At 60.1% G+C, this 25,943-nt stretch overlaps 2 protein-coding genes and 1 long non-coding RNA gene across 3 annotated transcripts; 1 reads left to right on the top strand and 2 right to left on the bottom strand.

Moving 5' to 3' along the window:
• Positions 1 to 1,945: 1,945 nt before the first annotated feature.
• Positions 1,946 to 17,598, bottom strand: SNRNP70 (small nuclear ribonucleoprotein U1 subunit 70). Its single transcript, XM_077789866.2, has 10 exons — positions 17,450 to 17,598; positions 15,760 to 15,917; positions 14,529 to 14,591; positions 14,126 to 14,180; positions 13,925 to 13,989; positions 13,536 to 13,598; positions 13,185 to 13,266; positions 5,368 to 5,469; positions 4,355 to 4,442; positions 1,946 to 2,601 (listed from the first exon to the last, which is right to left on the bottom strand). Exons 2-10 carry the CDS (start codon positions 15,904 to 15,906, stop codon positions 1,974 to 1,976), a joined length of 1,293 nt encoding a protein of 430 aa, XP_077645992.1. The 5' UTR covers positions 15,907 to 15,917; positions 17,450 to 17,598; the 3' UTR covers positions 1,946 to 1,973.
• Positions 8,269 to 13,176, bottom strand: LOC146763974 (uncharacterized). Its single transcript, XR_014951007.1, has 2 exons — positions 12,960 to 13,176; positions 8,269 to 12,928 (listed from the first exon to the last, which is right to left on the bottom strand). It is a non-coding gene; the product is annotated as an uncharacterized LOC146763974 (long non-coding RNA).
• Positions 17,599 to 19,648: 2,050 nt separating the features above from the next.
• On the top strand, positions 19,649 to 25,374 carry KCNA7 (potassium voltage-gated channel subfamily A member 7). Its single transcript, XM_085565834.1, has 3 exons — positions 19,649 to 20,842; positions 20,970 to 21,880; positions 23,838 to 25,374. The coding sequence occupies exons 2-3, from the start codon at positions 21,368 to 21,370 to the stop codon at positions 24,672 to 24,674; spliced, it is 1,350 nt and encodes a 449-aa protein (XP_085421960.1). The 5' UTR covers positions 19,649 to 20,842; positions 20,970 to 21,367; the 3' UTR covers positions 24,675 to 25,374.
• Positions 25,375 to 25,943: the final 569 nt, after the last annotated feature.

Below are 25,943 nucleotides of genomic sequence, written 5' to 3'. Positions count from 1 at the left end.
CCCAAATTAATGGGGATCCAAATTTGGGGGGTCCCAAATTAATGGGGATCCCAAATTTTGGGGGGGTCCCAAATTAATGGGGGGCTCCAAATTAATGGGGGATCCCAAATATTGGGGGGGGGGGTTCCAAATTAGTGGGGATCCATATTTTGGGGGGGTCCCAAATTAATGGGGGTCCAAATATTGGTGGGGTCCCAAATTAATGGGGGACCACAAATTTTGGGGGGGTCCCAAATTAATGGGGGGCTCCAAATTAATGGGGGATCCCAAATATTGGGGGGGGGTCCCAAATTACTGGGGATCCCAAATTTTGGGGGTTCCCAAATTTTGGGGGGGATCCCAAATTTTGTGGGGGGTCCCAAATTAATGGGGATCCCAAATTTTGGGGGGGGTCCCAAATTACCGGGGGGGACCCCAGTTCTGAGAGAAAATACCCCAAAAATTGCGGGGATGTCACAAATTTTGGGGTGAAAGAGCTCCCAAATTTGAGGGGGGGGGGGGCAGCTCTTTTTAGGGAAATATCCCAAAATGAGGAGGATGTTATTTTTAGGGATTAAAAAAAAAATTATTTTTGGAGCAAAATGACCCCAAATATATCTGAAAAATCCTTAACTTGGAGCAATAATCCCCAATTCCACCTGAAAAAAACCCAAATTCGAGGAACAAAAAAATCCCCGATTCCATCTGAAAAAAGAACCTCAAAAAACCCAAATTCAAGCAAAAAATAACCCAATTCCACCCGAAAAAAATTCTCAAATTCAACCAAAAACCCCAAATCTCACCCCAAAACCCCCAAATTTACCACATCGTCCATCCCACTCCCAAACCTCCCCACCCATCCCAACTTTCCCCTTTTCCACCCCAAAAAAATCCCCAAAACCCCGTTTATTTCCCAATAAACCCCCATTTCCCACCCAAAACTCCATTGATTTCCCAATAACCCCCATTTCTCACCCAAAACCCCATTGATTTCCCAATAAACCCCATTTATTTCCCAATAAACCCCATTGATTTCCCAATAACCCCCATTGATTTCCCAATAACCCCATTCATTTCCCAATAACCCCATTGATTTCCCAATAACCCCCATTGATTTCCCAATAACCCCCATTGATTTCCCAATAAACCCCATTGATTTCCCCCCAAACCCCATCAATTTCCCCCCAAACCCCATTGATTTCCCCCCAAACCCCATCAATTTCCCCCCAAACCCCATCGATTTCCCAATAACACCATTGATTTCCCAATAAACCCCATTGATTTCCCAATAACCCCATTGATTTCCCAATAACCCCACTGATTTCCCAATAAAACCCCATTGATTTCCCAATAACCCCATTGATTTCCCAATAACCCCATTGATTTCCCAATAACCCCCATTGATTTCCCCCCAAACCCCATTTATTTCCCAATAACCCCCATTGATTTCCCAATAACCCCATTGATTTCCCCCCAAACCCCATCGATTTCCCAATAACCCCATCGATTTCCCAATAACCCCCATTGATTTCCCAATAACCCCATCGATTTCCCAATAACCCCATTGATTTCCCAATAACCCCATTGATTTCCCAATAACCCCCATTGATTTCCCAATAACCCCCATTGATTTCCCAATAACCCCATTGATTTCCCAATAACCCCATTGATTTCCCAATAACCCCCATTGATTTCCCAATAAAACCCCATTGATTTCCTAATAAACCCCCATTTATTTCCCAATAAACCCCCATTTATTTCCCAATAAACCCCATTTATTTCCCAATAACCCCCATTGATTTCCCAATAACCCCATTGATTTCCCAATAACCCCCATTGATTTCCCAATAAAACCCCATTGATTTCCCAATAACCCCATTGATTTCCCAATAACCCCATTGATTTCCCCCCAAACCCCACTGATTTCCCTCCCCGCCCCGGTGCACGCAGAGCCGCGCCGCCGCCGTCCCGCTCGGTGCCGTTTATTGCGGCGCTCACTCCAGCGCCGGCTCCAGCAGGTAGCCGTTCTCCGCGGCCCCGTACCCATCGCCCGCCGCCATCGCCTCCGCGCCCAGGAACATCTCCGCGTCCGCACCGGGCCCCGCCTCGCCGCCCTCCCCGGCCCCGGGGCCGCTCCCGGGGCCGCTCCCGGGGCCGCCGCCGCTCCCGGCCGCTCTCTCGTCGCGCCGCTCCCGCTCCCGTTTGTGCTCCCGCTCGCGATCCCGCTCCCGCTCCCTCCTCCTCTCCCTCTCCCGGTGCCCCCGGCGCCGCTCCCGTTCCCTGTCCCGTTTCTCCGCCGCCTCCCCCGCCATCCCCTCGGCGGCTCCGGGCTCCCCGCCGCCCGCTCCCAGCTCCTCGGGGGCTTCCAGCGCTTCCAGGGTCGCCTCGTCCTTCTTGTCGCGGTCGCGCTCGCGTTTTCGGTCCCGGGATCGCGAGCGGCGCTTGCGGTCGCGGTCGCGGTCGCGGTCCTTGCTGCGGTCGCGGCTCCCGGCCCGTTTCCGTTCCCGCTCGTCCTTCTCGCGGCTCCGCGTTCGCCGCCGCCGCTCCCGGGAGCGCGAGCGGCGCCGGTCCCGTTCCCGGGAGCGCTCCCGGCGGTCCCGCTCCCGCTCCCGCTCCCGGTCCCTGCGGGGACGGCGGCGCTCAGGAGGCGCCGGGGGGCGCGGGGGTGGGCGGGGGGCGGCCTGGGCCAGTTTGGGGGGTCCCAAGGGGGTCCTTGAGCCATTCCAGGGGGTCCCTGACCCAATTTAGGGGGTCCCAAGGGGGTCCCTGAGCCATTCCAGGGGGTCCCTGAGCCAGTTTGGGGGTCCCTGAGCCAAGTTAGGGGATCCCAAGGGGGTCCCGAACCCATTCCAGGGGGTCCCTGGGCCAGTTTAGGGGGTCCCAAGGGGGTCCCTGAGCCACTCCAGGGGGTCCCTGAGCCAGTTTGGGGGTCCCTGAGCCGGTTTAGGGGGTCCCTGAGCCAGTTTAGGGGGTCCCAAGGGGGTCCCAAACCCACTCCAGGGGGTCCCTGACCCAATTTAGGGGGTCCCAAGGGGGTCCCTGGGCCAAGTTAGGGGGTCCCAAGGGGGTCCTTGAGCCATTCCAGGGGGTCCCTGACCCAATTTAGGGGGTCCCAAGGGGGTCCCTGAACCATTCCAGGGGGTCCCTGGGCCAGTTAGAGGGTCCCTGAGCCGGTTTAGGGGGTCCCTGGGCCAGTTTAGGGGGTCCCTAGACCAGTTTAGGGGGTCCCAAGGGGGTCCCTGAGCCATTCCAGGGGGTCCCTGACCCAATTTAGGGGGTCCCAAGGGGGTCCCTGAGCCATTCCAGGGGGTCCCTGAGCCAGTTTGGGGGTCCCTGAGCCAAGTTAGGGGATCCCAAGGGGGTCCCGAACCCATTCCAGGGGGTCCCGAACCCATTCCAGGGGGTCCCTGAGCCACTCCAGGGGGTCCCAAGGGGGTCCCTGAGCCGGTTTAGGGGGTCCCAAAGGGGTCCCTGAGCCACTCCAGGGGGTCCCTGAGCCGGATTAGGGGGTCCCAAGGGGGTCCCGAACCCATTCCAGGGGGTCCCTGACCCAATTTAGGGGGTCCCAAGGGGGTCCCTGAGGTGTCCTAAAGGTCCCTGAGCCAATTTAAGGGGTCCCAAGGGAGCCCCTGACTCAATTGAGGGGGTCCCTGAGCCAATTTAGGGGGTCCCAAGGGGGTCTCGAACCCATTCCAGGGGGTCCCAAGGGGGTCCCTGAGGTGGCCCGGGGGTCCCTGAGGTGACACAGTGGGTCCTTGGGGTCCCCTGTCCCCTCCCTGGGGGTCCCAGAGGTGACAAAGGGGGACCGGTGACAATCCCAGGGGTCCCAGGGGTGACAATGACAATCCCGGGGGTCCCAAGGGTGACAATGACAATCCCGGGGGTCCCAGGGGTGACAATGACAATCCCAGGGGTCCCAAGGGTGACAATCCCGGGGGTCCCATGGGTGACAATGACAATCCCAGGGGTCCCAAGGGTGACAATCCCGGGGGTCCCAGGGGTGACAATCCCGGGGGTCCCAAGGGTGACAATGACAATCCCGGGGGTCCCAAGGGTGACAATCCCGGGGGTCCCAAGGGTGACAATGACAATCCCGGGGGTCCCAAGGGTGACAATCCCGGGGGTCCCAAGGGTGACAATGACAATCCCGGGGGTCCCAGGGGTGACAATCCCGGGGGTCCCAGGGGTGACAATGACAATTCTGGGGGTCCCAGGGGTGACAATGACAATTCCGGGGGTCCCAAGGGTGACAATCCCGGGGGTCCCATGGGTGACAATCCCGGGGGTCCCAGGGGTGACAATCCCGGGGGTCCCAGGGGTGACAATCCCGGGGGTCCCAGGGGTGACAATCCCGGGGGTCCGGCCCCCCACTCACCGCTCGTCGTAGCGGGAGGTGTCGTCCCTCCCCGAGTGCCGGATGTTGACGTCGGCTCCGCCGCGCCGGGTGCCCCCCAAACCTCCCCCTGGGGGGACAGGGGGGTCAGGGACCCCAAAACTGACCCCAAACCTGACCCCTGACCCCAAAACTGACCCCCAAACCTCCCCCTGGGGGGACAGGGGGGTCAGGGACCCCAAAACTGACCCCAAACCCAAAACTGACCCCCCAAACCTCCCCCTGGGGGGACAGGGGGGTCAGGGACCCCAAAACTGACCCCAAACCCAAAACTGACCCCCCAAACCTCCCCCTGGGGGGACAGGGGGGTCAGGGACCCCAAAACTGACCCCAAACCCAAAACTGACCCCCCAAACCTCCCCCTGGGGGGACAGGGGGGTCAGGGACCCCAAAACTGACCCCTGACCCCAAAACTGACCCCCCAAACCTCCCCCTGGGGGGACAGGGGGGTCAGGGACCCCAAAACTGACCCCAAACCCAAAACTGACCCCCCAAACCTCCCCCTGGGGGGACAGGGGGGTCAGGGACCCCAAAACTGACCCCAAACCCAAAACTGACCCCAAAACTGACCCCAAAACTGACCCCCCAAACCTCCCCCTGGGGGGACAGGGGGGTCAGGGACCCCAAAACTGACCCCAAACCCAAAACTGACCCCAAAACTGACCCCCAAAACCCCAAACTGACCCCCCAAACCCCAAACTGACCCCAAAACTGACCCCCCAAACCCCAAAATGACCCCTGAACCCAAACTGACCCCCCAAACCTCCCCCTGGGGGGACACGGGGGTCAGGGACCCCAAAAATGACCCCTGACCCCAAACTGACCCCAAAAAATGTGTGGAGGCACCAAAAAAACCCCCCAAAAACTCCGATTTTCCCATCCCAGACCCCGATTTCGAGGTGAAAAAGCCCCGAACTGGGGGCGTGGCCCCACTTGAGGCCCAGGGGACCCCCCGAATTTTGGGGTGGGGGGGTTAATTTGGGGAGGGGGCTCACCCAGGCGCCGGGGCCGCCAGCCCTTGACGGTCCTGCCCCGCTCCACGTCCACCAGCACCCGGCGCCCATCGATTTTCTTCCCGTCCGCGTGCTTGTAGGCGGCTGCAAAATATTTTGGGGAGGGGTCCCGAGGGGGTGGAAAAATGGGGAGGGGTCAGCCACAGTGGGGTCACATCAGCCCGCCCCCCCCTCCCCCAAAAAATCAGCTCCTTCCCCACCCCACGCCCCAAAAAAATAAAAATTTCCCCAAAAACTCACAGGGGTTTTGTGGGGAGAAGAATTTGGGGTGGGGGGGGGGTTAAAGGGGTGAGACCCCCCCCCCCCCAAAAAAAAAATGGCATGGCTGTAAAGGAAAGGGTTAAGGATTGTGAGACCCCCCCCCCCAAAAAAAAAAATTAACCCCACCCCAAAATCGACACCACAAAATTTGGGGTTTTCACCTGTTTATGGACCCCCCCCACCCCGATTTTGGGGTTTTTTTTGGGGGGGGGGGGTCGTCAGCACCTTCAACTGAACATTGACCCCCCCCAACCCATATATCACCCCCCCCTTATTTTTGGGGGGTCCTTTACCTGTTTATTGACCCCCCTCACCTTGTTTTTTGGGGGGGTCACCACCTTTACCTGTTTATTGACCCCCCCACTTTGATTTTTGGGGGTTTCACCACCTTTACCTGATTATTGACCCCCCCACTTTGATTTTTGGGGGGTCACCACCTTTACCTGATTATTGACCCCCCCACTTTGATTTTTGGGGGGGTCATCACCTTTACCTGTATATTGACCCCCGCCCCCAGTTTTATTTTTGGGGGGGGTTCACCACTTTTACCTGTTTATTGACCCCCCCCAACCTTGATTTTTGGGGGGGGTCACCCCCTTAACCTATAAACCGACTCCCCCAACCTCATTTTTGGAGGGTCACCACCTTTACCTGATTATTGACCCCCCCACTTTGATTTTTTGGGGAAGTCACCACCTTTACCTGTTTATTGACCCCCCCCAATTTTACTTTTTTGGGGGGTCACCACCTTTACCTGTACATTGCCCCCCCCAAATTAAATTTTTTGGGGCTTCAACCCCCTTTACCTATAAACCGACCCCCCAACACTTCATTTTTTGGGAGGGGTGTCACCTTTACCTGATTATTACCCCCGCAACTTTGATTTTTTTTGGGGGGTCACCACCTTTACCTGATTATTGACCCCCTTATTTATTTTAGGGGGGGTTCACCACCTTTACCTGATTATTGACCCCCCCCAATTTTAATTTTCGGGGGGTTCACCACCTTTACCTGTACATTGCCCCCCCCAAATTAAATTTTTTGGGGCTTCCACCCCCTTTGCCTATAAACCGACCCCCCAACACTTCATTTTTTGGGGGGGGTCACCACCTTTACCTGATTATTGACCCCCCCACTTTGATTTTTGGGGGGTCACCTTCACCTATAAACCGACCCCCCAACACCTCATTTTTTTTTTTTTGGGGGGGGGGTCACCTTTTACCTATTTAAGACCCCGCCCCAAATTTTGGGGGGGGCACCCCCAGCGCTGCCTTACCTGCACTGTCCCCCCCCATTTTTACACCCTCCCCAAATTTTAATTTTTTTTTTTTTTTGGGGGGGGGGGGGTCACCCGCAGCATTTCGGGCCCCCCCCAAACGAGGGACGCAGCCCCTCCCCCACCCCCTAGACCCCTCCCCGCCCCCCCCCACCCCAAATTTTCCATCCCCCCCCCCTCGCGGGGTCCTGGGTGCGGTGGGGGGCGGGTCCGCGTCCCCCCCCCCGCCGGGGGGTCCCTCCAGACGAAGCCGCTCCTGGACGGGCGCTGGGGCCTTACCTGAGACCCGTCCTACCTCGCCCCCCCCCCAAAAAAACCCACCCCCACCCCTGGGGACCCCCTCCCCGCACACATCCCACCCCCCACTGCGGGACTGGGGGGGGGGCTCGGCGCCCCCTCCCCAAAAAATCGCCATTTTTACCCCTCCCCCCCCCAGCACCGCCCCCTCGGTCGGTGGGACCGGGGTGGGGGGGTCGCTCCCCGATTTTTGGGTGGGGGGCTCAGCCCCCCCCCTCATCCCCACCCCCCAAAACCCGCCCCCCCCCCGCTAAGGGACCTGTCCCCCCCCTACACAATCATCCAGGCTCCTGGGGGGGCCCCAAAATTTGTTTTTTTGGGGAGGGGGCGCCATGGGCACCCCCCCCTCGGGACCCACGTGGGGAGGGGGCACTCGGAGCCCCCCCCCCGCCTTCCTCCTCCTCCTCTTCCTCGGGCAAAACAAACACGGGGGGGGCAAATTGGGGGGCTGGGGGGGTCCTGCCTGGTCACCCCCCCATAGCGAGGGGGTGGGGGGGGGTCCTTGAGGGCCCCCTCCCCAAAAAAAAAAATCTGGGGGGGGGTCACATGTCCCGTGACTGCGCTGGGGGGGGTCGGGGTGGGAAATTTGGGAATTCCAGGTGGGATTCGCTCCCTGCCCGCGCTGGGAAGGGGTCCGTGAGGTGGGGGGGGGGAGAGGGCGCGGCGAGGAGCCCCCCCACCAAAAAACATCGGGGGGGGGTCCCTAAATTAAGGAGTGTTGGGGGGGGGGAAGGTAATGATTTATTGAGGGGGGGTCCAACCCCGCCGCCCCCAGCCCGGCCCAGCCCGGCTGCGAGCAGAGGGGTCTCCCCCCCAAAATTCAACACCCCCCCCAAAAAAAAAACCAAAAAATCTCCTCCGCCGCCCCTTTTTTGGGGGGGGGTTTGTTGGGGGGGGGGGGGTGCTCAGCGCTCCCCCCGCCCCCCCAGCCCCTCCCCCAGGCCTCGGTGGTGCCGTGGTGGTTTTTGGGGGGTTTTTTTGGGGTGGGGGGTGTTTACGAACGTGTCTTACCAGGATACAAACCCTTATACCAACCATACACTGAGGTGTGGAGGGGGGAGCATTAGGATCAGCTGCAAGCCAGCAGTGGCAAAAGCCATCACAAAGGTGGCTGCAGTGACAATAAAACACAGTTAATACAACCCCGGCCGGCCACCGGCCTCCGTCCCGCCCCACCGCACGCCGACAACGCCGGGAGCGCCCCCGCGGGAACCGCCGGCGGCGGCCCGGAACGGAGACGGCCCCGCGGGAACAACCGGGGGACGGAGACGCCCCCAAGGAAACGACCGGGGGATGGAGACGGCCCCGCGGGAACAACCGGGGGACGGAGACGGCCCCGCGGGAACAACCGGGGGACGGAGACGGCCCAAAGGAACTAATGGGAACGTCACCGGAATGGAGACACCTCCATGGAACCAATGGGAACGTCACCGGAATGGAGACGCCTCCATGGAACCAATGGGAACGTCACTGGAATGGAGACGCCTCCATGGAACCAACCGGGGGATGGAGACACCTCCATGGAACCAATGGGAACGTCACCAGAATGGAGACACCTCCATGGAACCAATGGGACCATCACTGGAATGGAGATGCCTCCATGGAACCAATGGGAATGTCACCAGAATGGAGACACCTCCATGGAACCAACCGGGGGATCTAGACGCCTCCATGGAACCAATGGGAACGTCACCAGAATGGAGATGCCTCCATGGAACCAACCGGGGGATGGAGACGCCCCAAAGGAACCAACCAGGGGATGGAGATGCCTCCATGGAACCAATTGGGCGATGGAGATGCCTCCATGGAACCAACCAGGGGATGTAGACGCCTCCATGGAACCAATGGGAACGTCACCGGAATGGAGATGCCTCCATGGAACCAATTGGGCGATGGAGATGCCTCCATGGAACCAACTGGGCGATGGAGATGCCTCCATGGAACCAATGGGAACGTCACCGGAATGGAGACGCCTCCATGGAACCAATGGGAACGTCACTGGAATGGAGATGCCTCCATGGAACCAATGGGAACGTCACCGGAATGGAGACGCCTCCATGGAACCAATGGGGACATCACCAGAACGGAGACGCCTCCATGGAACCAACCGGGGGATCTAGACGCCTCCATGGAACCAATGGGAACGTCACCAGAATGGAGATGCCTCCATGGAACCAATGGGAACGTCACCGGAATGGAGACGCCTCCATGGAACCAATGGGGACATCACCAGAACGGAGACGCCTCCATGGAACCAACCGGGGAACGGAGACGCCCCAAAGGAACCAACCGGCGGATGGAGACACCCCAAAGGAACCAACCGGGACATCACCGGAATGGAGACGTCCCAATGGAACCAATGGGGATGTCACCAGAATGGAGACGCCCCCAAGGAACCAACTGGGGGATGGAGACGCCCCAAAGGAACCAATGGGGCTGACCCCGGAATGGAGATGCCTCCATGGAACCAATGGGGACGTCACCGGAATGGAGATGCCTCCATGGAACCAATGGGGACGTCACCGGAATGGAGACGCCTCCATGGAACCAACAGGGACGTCACCAGAACGGAAATGCCTCGATGGAACCAATGGGGACATCACCGGAACGAAGACGCCTCCATGGAACCAATGGGAACATCACCAGAATGGAGACACCTCCATGGAACCAACAGGGACGTCACCGGAACGAAGATACCTCCATGGAACCAATGGGAACGTCACCGGAATGGAGACGTCTCCATGGAAACAACCAGGGAACGGAGACGCCCCAAAGGAACCAATGGGGATGACCCCAGAATGGAGACACCACCATGGAATCAACCGGCAATGGAGACGCCCCAAAGGAACCAACTGCGGGATGGAGACACCCCCATGACCCCGGAATGGGAACGCCCCCAAGGAAACAACCGGGGAACAGATACTTCCATGGAACCAACGGGGAATGTAGACACCCCAACGGAACCAACGGGGATGACCCCGGAATGGAGACGCCTCCATGGAATCAATGGGGATGACCCCGGAATGGAGACGCCCCCACGGAAACAACCAGGGAATGGAGACACCCCCATGGAACCAACGGGGATGACCCTGGAATGGAGACGCCTCCATGGAACCAACGGGGACGTCAACAGAATGGAGACGCCTCCATGGAACCAACGGGGACGTCAACAGAACAGAGACACCCCCATGGAACCAACGAGGATGACCCCAGAGCCAGGAATGCCTCCACGGAACCAATGGGGATGCCACCGGAGCCGGGAATACCCCCACGGAACCAACCAGGGAACAGAGACGCTCCCATGGAACCAACCGGGGAACGGAGACGTCCCCGGATCACCCGCCTCAAGGGGTGCAGGGATGGAGAGACACAGAGAGAGAGAGAGCGGCGCCGGCACGACACACATGCCACGGGATGGACTTGGACAACTGGGTGTTGGTCAGCGTCAATGGAGGTTGGTCAACATCAGTGGAGGTTGGTCAACGTCAATGGAGGTTGGTCAATGTCAATGGAAGTTGGTCAACATCAATGGAAGGTTGGCCAATCCCAATAGGACATTGGTCAACCTCTATGGAAGGTTGGTAAACATCAACGGACATTGGCCAACCTCAGTGGAGGTTGGTCAGAATCAATGGAGGTTGGTCAGCGTTAATAGAGGTTGGTCAAGGTCAATGGAAGGTTGGCCAACCTCAATGGGTGGTTGGCCAACCTCAATAGACAGTTGGCCAACATCAGTGAACAGTTGGCCAATCTCAATGGAAGGTTGGCCAACATCAATGAATGGTTGGCCAATCTCAATGGACAGTCGGCCAACATCTCAATGGAAGGTTGGCCAACCTCAATGGAAGACTGGCCAACATCAGTGGAAGGTTGGCCAACCTCAACGGAAGCTGGCCAACCTCTATGGACGCTTAGCCAACCTCCATGGATGGTTGGCCAACCTCAATGGAAGCTGGCCAACCTCTATGGATGCTTGGCCAACCTCAATGGATGGTCTGCCAACCTCAATGGACGCTTGGCCAAACTCAATGGAAGGTTGACCAATGGGAGCTCTACCCACAGGCTTGGTCAGCTGGACACTTGACCAATGGGGTGGTTGGCCAATGGAAGGTTGACCAACGGGATCTCTACCCATAGGCTCGGCCAACTCGGATGCTTGGCCAACGGGCGGTTGGCCAATGGTAGCCTTGACAAACAAAACATTGGCCAATGGGTGATTGGCCAACTGGAGACTTGGCCAATGGAAAATTCGGTCAGTTGGACACTTGGCCAACAGTAGCCCTACCCTTAAATTTGGTCAATGGTCGCCTTGGCCACCTGAAGCCTTGGTCAACGACACCCTTGGCCAATTGTAGACTGGTTTCCCCGTAATTTGACTAACCAAAGCCTTGGTTGCCCATAGTTTGGAGCCTTGGCCAACCGCAGCCTCGGTTGGCTGCAGTTTGGCCACCTGGAACCTTGGCCAATGGTAGCCCTGACTAACTGTAGGTTGGACAACAGCACCGCTGGCCAACCGCCGCTCGGCTAACGTGGCTGCCTCCAAGTAGGCCAACAGCAGCCTTGGTCAACCACACCATTGGTCAACCAGCCATAACCTTGGCCACCTGTAGCTTGGCTACCTTGGCCACCAACTGCAGCTCTGCCTGTCCTTTGGCCGCCACGTGTAGCCTTGGCCACCGACTGTAGCTCTGTTCGTGCCTTGACTCTGTACCCGTGGCCACCGCCTGTCCCTCAGCTCGCCTTGGCCACCGCCTGTAGTCAAGCAGCGACCTGGACTTTGGCCACCTGTAGCCCTGCTGACCTACAGCTTGGCCACCTGTAGCCTCATTACCTTGGCCGTCGGTAGCCTTGGCTACCTAAAACTGCATCACCTGTAGCCCTGTCCGCGTGTAGCCCTGTCCGCCTGTAAATTTGGCCACCTACAGCTTGGCCAACTGCGCCCTTGACCGCTGGTAGCCCCGTCCACCTCTAGGTTGGCCACCCAATAGTGTCGGCCACCTGAGCCCTGGCCACCTGAGCCTTTTCCACTTGTAACCTCGACCACTGGTAGCCTTGGCCACCTGTACCTTGGCCACCTGAACCCTTGGCCACCTGTAGCCTTGGCCACCTGTATTTGGCTACCAGTAGCCTTGGCCACCTGAACCTTTGGCTACCAGTAGCCTTGGCCACCTAAACCCTTGGCCACCTGTATCTTGGCCACCTGAACCTTTGGCTACCAGTAGCCTTGGCCACCTGTATCTTGATGACCTGAACCCTTGACTGGTAGCTTTGGCCACCTGTATCTTGGCCGCCTGTATCTTTACCACCTGAACCCTTGGCTACCAATAGCCTTGGCCACCTGTATTTGGCTACCGGTAGCCTTGGCCACCTCTATTTGGCTACCGGTAGCCTTGGCCACCTGAACCTTCAGCTATTGGTAGTCTTGGCCACCTGAGCCCTTGGCCACCTGAACCCTTGGCCGCCTGTTTCTTGACCACCTGTATCTTGACCACCTGAACCCTTGGCCACCTGAACCTTTGGCTACCGGTAGTTTTGGCCACCTGTATTTGGCTGCTGGTAGCCTTGGCCACCTGAACCCTTGACCACCTGAACCCTTGGCCGCCTGTTTCTTGACCACCTGTATCTTGACCACCTGAACCCTTGGCTACCATAGCCTTGGCCACCTGTATTTGGCTACCGGTAGCCTTGGCCACCTGAACCCTTGACCACCTGAACCCTTGGCCGCCTGTATCTTGACCACCTGAACCCTTGGCTACCGGTAGCCTTGGCCACCTGCATTTGGCTACCGGTAGCCTTGGCCACCCGTAGCCTCGCTCAGTCACCGCACGGCCCCGCCCCGGTACTTACCTGGCGCCCGGCCCGGGGGGGCCACGGGGCCCCCCAGGTGTGGGTGGGGGGGTCAGACATGCGGAGTTGGGGGGCTGGGGGAGTTTGGGGGTCCGGGGGGGGGTCTGGGGGTACTCACAGTGCATGTCCCGCTCGTGCTCGTACTCGATGAAGGCGTAGCCGCGGGGCTTCCCCGAGCGCTTGTTGTACACCATGTAGATCTGCAGGTGTGGGACAGGTGTGGGACAGGTGAGGGACAGGTGAGGGACCCCAAAAATTGGGGGGGACACACACAGGTGTGACCCCGCCCCCCCCGCCGAGGCAGCGGTCACGGGGATGTTTGGGTGGTCACAGAGTGGTGGTTGTACACCAGGTGTGTCTGTAGGTGCGAGGGGACAGGTGTGACACCCCAAAAAATGAGTTGGGGGATAGGTGTGACCCCCCCCATGGGGTGTTTGGGGGGCGTTTTTTGGGGGTGACCCCAACTCACCCTCTTGATGGGGCCGTAAACCTCAAATTCTCGGCGCAGCTTCGACTCCGTCGTGTCGTAATTCTGGGAAGAAACGAGGAGGGGTGACCCCAAAATTGGGGGGGGATTTCCAAGAATTGGGGGATCCCCAAAATAGGGAAAACTCACAGGAATCGGGAGAATATCCCAAACATTGAAGGGAACCCCAAAGATTTTGGGGGAGTACCACAGATCTCTGAAAATAAAAGATCTCACAGATTGGGGGGAGAACCCAAAATTAAGAGGGACCACGTGGATTGGGGAACCCCAAAAATTGAGCAAAGACCCTCAAGGACCTGAAGAAACCCCCAAAAATTGCTGTGAGTCCCCCCAAATTGGAGGGGACCCCATTTCCTCCCGCCAGCACTCACCACTCTGGCCACAAACAGGGTTTTGAAGGCATCTCCTTGAGCATTGGGGTCATTGTGGGGGTCCCCTGGAGGAAAAGAGGAAAAAGGGGGGGTCAGAGGAAAAAGGGGGAACCCCCCAACCCCACGGGACCCCCCCAGCCCCATGAGACCCCTCCCAGACCCACGGGACCCCCACAGCCCCACGGGATCCCCCCAACTTACAGAGCTTGAGCTCGGACTCCACCTCCTGCTGTCTGCGCTCAATCTTCTCCCGCCGCTGTTTGGGTAAAAAAGGGAGAAAAACGACCAAAAAATGGGGGTGGGATTAATCTCAGGGGGTCCCCGAACCCACAGGGACCACCCACAGCCCCCCAAAATCCAGTGGGGACCCCAAAAAACCCCAGTGGTGGAGAGGGAGCACAACCCAAGAGGCTCCCCTAAATCCCAGAACCAAGCTCTGCCTTGAGGACGAGTTGAATTTTAGGGGGGGACACCCCCTTGGTGCCAGTTTTGGGGACCCCCCCCAGCACTCCCAGCAGGGTGGGGAAGGGGCTGAGCCCTCCTGAGGGGGGCTGCACCCCATTTTGGGGGAGTTTTCCCCCCGTTTTGGGGGTTCTGGACGTACCTTGCGCTCCATGCGCTCCTCGCGCGTCTCGGCGCGCGTCGGCGGGGGGGCATCGCGGGGGTCCTGGGGGGACACAGAGGGGTTTTGGGGGGTCACAGAGGGGTTTTGGGGGTCACAGATGGGTTTTGGGGGGTCACAGAGGGTTTTTGGGGTGGAGAGGGGGTTTGGGGCATAGTTATGGGGGTCTGGGGGAGTCTAGAAAGGGGTTTTTGGGGATTTGGGGGGATGCAGGGGAGGATTGTGGGGGTCCGGGGTGGTTTTGGGGAGTTCTGGAGAGGGTTTTGGGGAGTTCTGGGGGGATTTTGGAGCTCTGGGGTGGTTTTGGGGAGTTCTGGGGAGGGTTTTGGGGGTCCACGGTGGTTTTGGGGACTTCTGGGTTGGGGTTTTGGGGCTCTGAGGTGGTTCTGGGGAATCCTGGGGTAGGGTTTGGGGGGTTTTGGGGGTCTGAGGGAGTTTTGGGGAGTCCTGGGGTGGGGTTTGGGGGCTTCCAGGGTGGGTTTTGCAGGGTTTTGGGGGATTATGGGGCTCCAGGGTGGTTTTGGGGGGTTCTGGGGTGGGGTCTGGTGGTTTTGGGGGGATTATAGGGCTCCATAGGGGTTCTGGGGAGTTCTGGGGAGGGGTTTTGGGGTTTTTTGGGGTCTGGGATGGTTTTGGGGAGTTCTGGGGTAGAGTTTTGGGGGTCTGGGGAGGGTTCTGGGGGTCCGGGATAATTTTGGGGATTTCTGCGGTGGGGTTTGGGGGGTTTATGGGAGGGTTTTGGGGGTCTGGGGAGGGTTTTGGGGATATCTGGAGTGGGGTTTTGGGGGATTGGGGAGTCCTGGGGTGGATTTTTGGGGAGTCCTGGGGTGGGTTTTGAGGGTCTGGGATGGTTTTTGGAGAGTCCTGGGATGGAGTTCTGGGGGATTGTGGGGGCCTGGGGAGGGTTTTGGGGGTCTTGGGAGGGTTTTGGGGGTCCGGGGTGGTTTTGGGGAGTTCTGCAGTGGGGCTTGGGGGGTCTAGGGGTGGAGTTTTGGGGGTCTGGGCAGGGTTTTGGGGGTCTGGGCAGGGTTTTGGAGAGTCCTGGGGTGGGGTTTTGGGGGATTGTGGGGATCTGTGGGGGTTTGGCCAGACCTGGGGTGGAGTTTGGGGATCTGGGGAGAGTTTTGGGGGTCCGGGGTGGTTTTGGGGAGTTCCACAGTGGGGTTTGGGGGGTTTAGGGGAGGGTTTTGGGGGTCTGGGGGCTTTGGGGTACCTCAAACTCCCGGATGTAGGGCGCAATGCCACTGTAGGGTTGGTTGTGGTGCTTCTCGTGGGGCAACTTCTCCAGGGGGGGCAGGTAAGGGATGGGGTCCCGGGGGGCAAAAAGGGCCAAAAGGTTGGGGGGCAGGAACTGCGTCATCCTGGGAGGCTCTGGGGGGCACAGGGGGGAGGTCAGGACCCCCAGAACCCCAAAAAACCCACCCCAAAATCCCCAAATTCCGCCCTCGCTGCAGCCGATTCATCCCACGCTGGATCCCCAAAAACCCACCCCAACCCCCCAGAACATTCCTGAGACCCCCCCAGAAACTTTGTGGATCCTTCTAACCCCACACCGACCACCCCCATACCCATTCCAGACCCCCAAAACCCCACCTGGGACCCCCCAAAACCTTCCTGGGCTCCTTTCACCCTACACCAGCCACCCCCAGACCCCCAAAAACCCCACACTGCACCCCATAACCTCACCTGGGACCCCCCAAAACCTTCCTGGGTCCTTCTAACCCCACACCAGCCACCCCCAGACCCATTCCAGACCCCCAAAACCCCACCCTGGGCACCCCAGACCCCCATAACCCCACCTGGGACCCCCCAAACCTTCCTGAGCCCCTCTAATCGCACACCAGCCACCCCCAGACCCCCCCAAAATCCCCTCCAGACACCCCTAGACCCCCATAACCCCACCCCACACACCCCCCAGACCCCCCAAACCCCCCCCAACACCCACAGACCCCCCAAAATCCTCTCTGGACACCCCTAGATACCCCATAACCCCACCCTGGACACCCCCCAGACCCCCCAAACCCCCCCCAACACCCACAGACCCACCAAAATCCCCTCCAGACACCCCTAGACCCCCATAACCCCACCCCACACACCCCCCCAAATCCCACAGCCGCCCTCAGACCCCCCAAAATCCCCTCCTAGACCCTCATAACCCCACCCTGGACACCCCCCAGACCCCCCAAACCCCCTCCCAACATCCAAAACTGCCCTCAGACCCCCCAAAATCCCCTCCTAGACCCCCATAACCCCACCCTGGACACCCCCCAGACCCCCCAAACCACCCCCAGTCCTCCCAAAATCCCCTCCTAGAGCCCCATAACCCCACCCTGCACACCCCCCAGACCCCCCAAAACCCTCCCCCAACACTCACAGCCATCCTCAGACCCCAAAATCCCCTCCTAGACCCCCATAACCCCACCCTGCACACCCCCCAGACCCCCCAAACCACCCCCAGACCCCCCAAAATCCCCTCCTAGAGCCCCATAACCCCACCCTGCACACACCCCAGACCCCCCAAACCACCCCCAGACCTCTCCCAAAATCCCCTCCTAGACCCCCATAACCCCACCCTGCACACCCCCCAGACCCCCCAAACCACTCCCAGACCTCCCCCAAATCCCCACCGGACACCCACAGCCACCCTCCGACCCCCAAAATCCCCCCCGGACACCCCTGGACCCCTCAACCCCCCCCCAGCGCCCCCAGCCACCCTCAGCCCCCCAAGCCCTCAGGGCAGCGCCCCCCCCTCACCCTCCCCACCCCTCCCCGCGCCCCCCCGCCGCTCCGGGGCTCTCCCCCTCTCCCGGGCGGGCCCCTCCCGGCCCGCTGCCCTCTCGGGGTCCCTCCCGGAGCCGCCCCCGGAGCCCGCGGCCCTCCCGGAGCCCGCGGCCCTCACGGACCCCGCGCTGCCTCCGGCTCCGCGCGCGCCGCCCCCCGCGCATGCGCGCCCGCCGCCGCGCCAACGGAAGTGAGGGGCGAAACCGGAAGTGGCGGCGGCGGAAAGGCGGGGAAGGGGCCGGTAACGGTTCCGTGAGGGGGCGTGGTCAAAGGGGCGTGGTCATGCAAATGAAGGAGGCGTGGCGGACCAATCGCTGTTAGGGGCGTGGCTTAATTAAACGGTGCTGTGGGCGTGGTCTGGTGAGGAGGCGTGGTTATGAGATGGCCACGCCCCCCACCGCGCGCCATGGCAACGTGGGCGGGGCTTCGCTGCCGGGCCGGGGGTTTCCATGGCAACCGGGAACAGCCGCGGGGTCCCCCCCTCCCTCCGGAGCAACGGGGAGGGAACAGCCCGTCTCGTTGCCATAGCAACCAGGTTGCCACCCCCCCCCCCGTGGGACACCCCGCGTGGTTTCCATGACAACGGAGAAAAAAAAAATTTAAAATAAAAACCCAAAATTCAAAATTATAAATCACGTCGCCACGGCAACCGGGATGTTCCCCCTCCCTCATCCCTACACAGGTCACACCCCCCCCCCCCGTCCCGTTGCCATGACAACCAGGGTGACACCACCCCCCCCACCCTTCCCAATTTTGGGGTGGGGGGGTCCCCTCCTGCCCATCCCCCCCCCTCCCCACCGGGGTGTTCCCCCCCCCCCCCGTCGTTAGCCATGGGGGAGGGGCGACAGCCATTCCCCGCCCCTCCCCCACCCCCCCAGGGGTGTCACCCCCCCTTGGGGACACTCGGTGACCCCGGGGGGGTGGGGGAGGACCCGGTGTCCGGTCACCCCCCCCCAGGGTTGTCACCCACCCCTTGGGGACACTCGGTGACCCCGGGGGGGGGTGGGGGAGGACCCGGTGTCCGGTCACCCCCCCCCCAGGGATGTCCCTCCCCCCCTTGGGGACACTCGGTGACCCCGGGGTGGGGGAGGACCCGGTGTCCGGTCACCCCCCCCAGGGATGTCACCCCCCCCCTTGGGGACACTCGGTGACCCCGGGGGGGGTGGGGGAGGACCCGGGTGTCCGGTCACCCCCCCTTGGGGACACTCGGTGACCCCGGGATGGGGTGGGGGAGGACCCGGGTGTCCGGTCACCCCCCCAGGGATGTCCCTCCTCCCCTTGGGGACACTCGGTGACCCCGGGGGGGGTGGGGGAGGACCCGGTGTCCGGTCACCCCCCCCAGGGATGTCCCTCCCCCCTTGGGGACACTCGGTGACCCCGGGGGGGGGTGGGGGAGGACCAGGGTGTCCGGTCACCCCCCCCCACCCTCCCCCCCCCCGTTATTTTTAGCGCGGGGGGGAACCCGACACCGCGGGGCCACCCTGTCACCCTGTTTACGGGACAGCGGCGGTGACAGCGGGACGGCGGGCCGGGGACACCCGGTGACAGGGACAGGGGCCGGGGACACCCCGTGGTGGCGGGGGTGGGGGGGGGGTTGGGGACACCCGGGTGACGTGGGGGGGAGGGGGCACCCGGGGACAAGGTGGGGGGGCAACCCCTGGGGACAGCGGGGACACCCACGGGACAGCGGGGACACCCACGGGACAGCGGGGACACCCCCAGGACAGGGTCAGGAGGGGTGGGGACACCCCCAGGACAGTGGGGACATCCCCAGGACAGCGGGGACACCCCCGGGACAGGGTCAGGAGGGGTGGGGACATCCCCAGGACAGCAGGGACACCACCAGGACAGGGTCAGGAGGGTTGGGGACACCCCCAGGACAGCGGGGACACCCCCAGGACAGGGTCAGGAGGGTTGGGGACATCCCCAGGACAGCGGGGACACCCCCAGGACAGTGGGGACATCCCCAGGACAGCGGGGACACCCCCGGGACAGGGTCAGGAGGGGTGGGGACATCCCCAGGACAGCAGGGACACCACCAGGACAGCGGGGACACCCCGGGGACAGGGTCAGGAGGGTTGGGGACACCCCCAGGACAGGGTCGGGAGGGTTGGGGACATCCCCAGGACAGTGGGGACACCCCCAGGACAGGGTCAGGAGGGTTGGGGACATCCCCAGGACAGTGGGGACACCCCCAGGACAGGGTCAGGAGGGTTGGGGACACCCCCAGGACAGTGGGGACACCCCCAGGACAGGGTCAGGAGGGTTGGGGACACCCCCGGGACAGGGTCAGGAGGGTTGGGGACACCCCCAGAACAGGGCCAGGAGGGGTGGGGACAGTGGGGACACCCCCAGGACAGGGTGAGGAGGGTAGGGGACACCCCCGGGACCGGGTTTGGGGACAGGCGGTGACACGGGGCCAGGCCGGTGGCAGCCGCTGGGGACCCCCCGGTGACACCTTGGGGACAGGAGGGGACCTTGGGGACACCCCTGTGACACTGGGGGTGGGGGCGGTTTGGGACACTCGGTGACAGGGGTCTGGTGGCTTGGGGACACCGGGGACACCCTCGGGGGGACGCAGTGACACCGGGGGACACCAAGAGTTGAGGGTCCCCCCAAATCTTTGGGGTCACCCCCGAGGACCTCGAAGGTCCTGACCCCCCGTGAGACCCCCCTGAGGTCCACCCAGCTCCAACATTTTTGGGGTCCCCCCAAATCTTGGGGGTCACTGTGTGACCCCCAAAGACCTCGAGGGTTCTCCAAGGCTTTGGGGTCACCCTGGGACACCCCCTAAGTTTAGGGGGTCCCCCAAATCTGTAGGACCCCCCAAGGATCCTGAGGGTCCTCCAGCACTGTTGACCACTTGAGAATTTAGGGGCCCCCCAAATCTTTAGGGTCCTCTTGGGACCCCCAAAAGTTTTGGGGTGTCCCAACACCGCAGGACCTCGAGGTTCCTCCGGCGTTGTAGAACCGCGGTTGGACCCCCAAAAATTTGGGGTCCTCCAACATTGTTGGCCCCGAATATTTTAGGGTTCCTCCAATCTTTAGGGTCCCACTTTGACCTCCAATAGTTTTGGGGTTCCCCAAATCTTTAAGGTCCCATTGGGCTCCAAATATTTCAGTGTCCCTCAAGATTTTTGGGTTGTCCTGAATGCTGAAGAACCTTGGGGTTCCTCCAACATTGTAGACCCAGTGTGGGACCCCCAGAAGTTTGAGGTCCTCCAACATTGTAGATCCCAAATATTTTTGGGGTTCCCCAAATCTTTAAAGTCCCATTGTGACCCCCAATATTTCAGTGTCACTCAAGATTTTTGGGGTGTCCCCAATGCTGAAGAACCTTGAGTTTCCTCCAGCATTGTAAACCCCGAATATTTTCAGGGTCCTCCAAATATTTGACCTCCAATCTTTCCAACATTTTTCGGGGTTCCCCAAATCTTTGGGGTCCCATTGTGACCTCAAGTCCTTCAGTATCCCTCAAGACTTTTGGGTTTTCCCCAGCGCTGAAGAACCTTGAGGTTCCTCCAGCATTGTAAACCCCGAATATTTTCACAGTCCTCCAAATCTTTGGGGTCCCATTGTGACCCCCAATACTTCAGTGTCACTCAAGACTTTTGGGTTTCCCTGACGCTGAAGAACCTTGAGGTTCCTCCAGCATTGTAAACCCCAAATATTTTCACAGTCCTCCAAATCTTTGACCTCCAATTTTTCGGGGTTCCCCAAATCTTTGGGGTCCCATTGTGACCTCAAGTCCTTCAGTATCCCTCAAGACTTTTGGGTTTCCCCGACGCTGAAGAACCTTGAGGTTCCTCCAGCATTGTAGATCCCAAATATTTTCAAGGTCCTCCAAATCTTTGGTGTCCCATTGTGACCTCAAATACTTCAGTATCCCTCAAGACTTTTGGGTTTCCCCCACGCTGAAGAACCTTGACCCTCTCGCCCCCCGCTGACCCCCAGGACCGCCGGGGCCGCCCCCCACCTGCCCCAGGCTGCCCTCGGTGCCCTCTGCCCCGCCCGTGCCCCGTCGCGGGGGCGCCGTGGGCATGGGCGAGCCGCTGGGCTGCTGCGAGCGCGTGGCCATCAACGTGGCCGGCCGGCGCTTCGAGACCTTGGTGCGGACGCTGCGGCGCTTCCCCGACACCCTCCTGGGCGACCCCCGGCGCCGGCGCCGCTTCTTCGACCCCCAGCGCCGCGAGTATTTCTTCGACCGCCACCGCGGCGCCTTCGGGGCCGTGCTCTACTACTACCAGTCCGGGGGGCGGCTGCGGAGACCCCCGGACGTGCCCCTGGACGTGTTCCTGGAGGAGCTGAGGTTCTACCAGCTGGGCGACGAGGCGGAGGAGCGGCTGCGCGAGGCCGAAGGCTTCTCGGTGGAGGAGCCGCCGGCGTTGCCGCGTGGAGGGTTGAGGCGGCGGGCGTGGCTGCTGTGCGAGCACCCCGAGAGCTCGCCGGCCGCGCGGGTGGTGGCCCTGCTGTCCGTGCTGGTCATCCTGGTGTCCATCGTGGTCTTCTGCCTCGAGACGTTGCCGCAGTTCCGCTCCGGCGCCGAGGGAGAGGTCAGTGGGGGGAGCGGGCGCGGTCGGCGGCGTCGGGTTCGTCGTCGGGGTTGTCGTCTTCATCATCCTTGTTGTTGGTGCCGTTGTCACCATCTTCATCAACTTCATCATCAGTGTCGTTTTTATCTTCGTCATTCTCGTTGTCGGTGTCGTTGTCACCATCTTCAGCATCTTCATCATTGGTGTCATTGTCATCTTCATCATCCTCATTGTCGGTGTCGTCACCATTCTCATCGTATTCCTCATTGGTGTTGTCACCATCTTCATCAACTTCATCATCAGTGTCATTTTTATCTTCGTCATTCTCGTTGTCGGTGTCGTTGTCACCATCCTCATCAACTTCGTCATCAGTGTCATTTTTATCTTCATCATCTTCATCGTCACTGTCATTGTCATCTTCATCCTCATTGTCGGTGTCGTTGTCACCATCTTCATCATCTTCATCGTTGGTGTCATTGTCACCATCTTCATCATTGGTGTCACTGTCACCATCCTCATTCTCATCATCCTCATTGTCGGTGTCATTGTCACCATCTTCATCATCTTCATCGTTGGTGTCATTGTCACCTTCATCATTTTCATCATTGGTGCAGTTGTCACCATCTTCTTCATCAGCATCATTGTCACCATCCTCATCCTCATCCTCCTCATTGTCGGGGTCCTTGTCATCATCTTCATCATCTTCATCCTCATCGTCCTCGGTGTCACTGACATCATCTTCATCATCCTCATCTTCAGTGTCCTCATTGTGGACATCCTCATCTTCATCGTCCTTGGTGTCATTGTCACCATCCTCGTCATCATCATCATCATTGGTGTCATTGACAACATCCTCATCCTTATCATCCTGATCATCGGTGTCGTGGTCACCATCTTCATCATCTTCATCCTCAATGTCATTATCACCGTCCTCATCATCCTCATCATCCCCAGTGTCATGGTCACCATCCTCATCTGCAGTGTCCTCATTGTGGACATCCTCATCTTCATTGTCCTCAGTGTCATGGTCACCATCCTCATCCTCATCTTCAGTGCCCTCATCATGGCCATCTTCACATCTTCCTCCTCATCATCCTCATCATCCTCATCATCCTCAGTGTCATTGTCACCATCCTCATCCTCATCTTCATCATCCTCATCATGGCTACCTTCATCTTCATTGTCCTTGGTGTCACTGTTACCGTCCTCATCATCCTCATCATTTTCAGTGTCCTCATCATGGCCATCTTCATCCTCATCATCCTCAGTGTCATCCTCGGTGTCATTGTCACCATCCTCATCATCCTCATCATCCTCATCATCTTCAGTGTCCCTGTTGTCACCACCCTTGTGTTCACCCTCATATTCATCAGCGTTCTCTTCATCATCATCATCATCATCATCATCATCATCATCATCCTCCTCATCCTCATCCTCATCCTCATCATCATCCTCATCTTCATCCTCCAACCCCACTGACCCACGGTGGGTGGGTGGGTGGTCACTTTGGGGTCTGGGTGGTCTCCAACTCCCATTAACCCATTTTTGGGGATCTCCAACCCCCATTAAGCCATTTTTGGGGTCTCCAACCCCTGTTAACCCCCTCTGGGCGGTCACTTTGGGGTTTGGGTGGTCTCCAACCCCCATTAACCCATTTTGGGTGGTGGATCTGGGGTTTGGGTGGTCTCCAACCCCCATTAACCCATTTTGGGGTCTCCAGCCCCCCTTAACCCATTTTGGGTGGTGGATCTGGGGTTTGGGTGGTCTCCAACCCCCCTTAACCCATTTTGGGAGGTGGATCTAGGGTTTGGGTGGTCTCCAACCCCCATTAACCCATTTTGGGTGGTGGATCTGGGGTTTGGGTGGTCTCCAACCCCATTAACCCATTCTGGGCATTGACTTTGGGGTTCCGGCTGCCGGATTCGGGCGTTTCCCCCACCTCCAGCTCACCCCCCACCTCTCTCCTCTCTCCCCACAGCCCCCCTCGCCCACCCCCACCAACACCACCACCCCCACGCCCCCTCCCCACCGCTCCGGCCTGACCGACCCCTTCTTCCTGGTGGAGACCGTCTGCATCTGCTGGTTCTCGCTGGAGCTGCTGGTGCGGCTGGTGGCCAGCCCCAGCAAGGCGGCCTTCTTCCGCAGCGCCATGAACCTCATCGACCTGGCGGCCATCGCGCCGTACTTCATCGCGCTGGGCACCGAGCTGGCGCGGCAGCGCGGCATCGGCCAGCCCGCCATGTCGCTGGCCGTGCTGCGCGTCATCCGCCTGGTGCGCGTCTTCCGCGTCTTCAAACTGTCCCGCCACTCCACCGGCCTGCAGATCCTGGGCCAGACCCTCAAGGCCAGCATGAGGGAGCTGGGCCTGCTCATCTTCTTCCTCCTCATCGGCGTCGTGCTCTTCTCCAGCGCCGTCTACTTCGCCGAGGCCGAAGACGCGGCCACGGCCTTCACCTCCATCCCGCAGGCGTTCTGGTGGGCGGTGGTCACCATGACCACGGTGGGTTACGGGGACATGGCGCCGGTGACGGTGGGCGGCAAGCTGGTGGGCTCGCTGTGCGCCATCGCGGGCGTGTTGACCATCTCGCTGCCCGTGCCCGTCATCGTCTCCAACTTCTCCTACTTCTACCGGCGCGAGCTGCGCGGCGAGGAGAGCGGCGCCGTGGTGCCCGCCGCGCCCTGCCCGCACCACCCCGAGCCCGCCGGCGACGCCGAGGACAAGGCGGGCGCCGGGCAGGGGCCGGGCTGGGGCGTGGACGGCGAGGCCGGCGGCCAGAAGGGCTGGGCCGGGGGCAGGCTGGTGACCGAGGTGTGACAAGGCGGGGCGGCGGGGTGGGGGGCGGGCTGGGATGGACTGGGAGGAACTGGGAGGCACTGGGAGTGCATCTGGATGGACTGGGATGGACTGGAATGAACTGGAAGTGCACCTGGATGGACTGGGAGGCACTGGGAGTTCATCTGGATGGACTGGGATGGACTGGGAGTGCACCTGGATGGACTGGGGTGCACTGGGAGTGCACCTGAATGAACTGGGAGGCACTGGGAGTGCATCTGGATGGACTGGGATGGACTGGAATGCACTGGGATGAACTGGAATGAACTGGAGGTGCACCTGGATGGACTGGGAGGCACTGGGAGTTCATCTGGATGGACTGGGATGGACTGGGAGTGCACCTGGATGGACTGGGATGCACCAGGATGGACTGGGATGCACTGGGAGTGCACCAGTATGGACTGGGAGGCACTGGGAGTGCACCTGGATGGACTGGGATGGACTGGGAGTGCACCTGGATGGACTGGGATGCACCAGGATGGACTGGGATGCACTGGGAGTGCACCAGTATGGACTGGGAGTGCACCAGTATGGACTGGGATGGACTGGGAGTGCACCTGGATGGACTGGGAGTGCACCAGTATGGACTGGGAGGCACTGGGAGTGCACCTGGATGGACTGGGATGGACTGGGAGTGCACCTGGATGAATTGAGATTGCACTGGGATGGACTGGGAGTGCACCTGGATGAACTGGGATGGACTGGGAGTGTACCAGTATGGACTGGAGGTGCACCTGGATGAACTGGGATGGACTGGGAGTGCACCTGGATGGACTGGGAGTGCACTAGAATGGACTGGGATGCACTGGGAGTGCACCAGTATGGACTGGAGGTGCACCTGGATGAACTGGGATGGACTGGGAGTGCACCTGGATGGACTGGGATGGACTGGGAGTGCACCTGGATGAACTGGAACGAGTGAGGATGAACTGGGAGTGCACCAGAACAAACTGGGGGACACTGTGACAATCTGGGAATGCACCAGCATGGACTGGGAGTGCACCAGGATGAACTGGGAATGCACCAGAGCAAACTGGGGCGCACTGGAATGAACTGGGATCGCACCTGGATGAACTGGGAGTGCACCAGGGCAAACTGGGGCACACTGGGATGAACTGGGATGAACTGGGAGTGCACCATAATGAACTGGGGGTGCACCAGAACAAACTGGGGAGCCCTGGGATGAACTGGGGGTGCACCTGGATGAACTGGGATGAACTGGGAGTGCACCAGAGCAAACTGGGGGTCACT

This window comes from Lonchura striata, chromosome 37, assembly GCF_050655825.1.
Source record: "Lonchura striata isolate lonStrDom1 chromosome 37, ASM5065582v1, whole genome shotgun sequence".
NCBI lineage: Eukaryota > Metazoa > Chordata > Aves > Passeriformes > Estrildidae > Lonchura > Lonchura striata.
The sequence above is the reverse complement of the archived record's forward strand: the minus strand, read 5'-3'. Positions and strand labels throughout refer to the sequence as shown.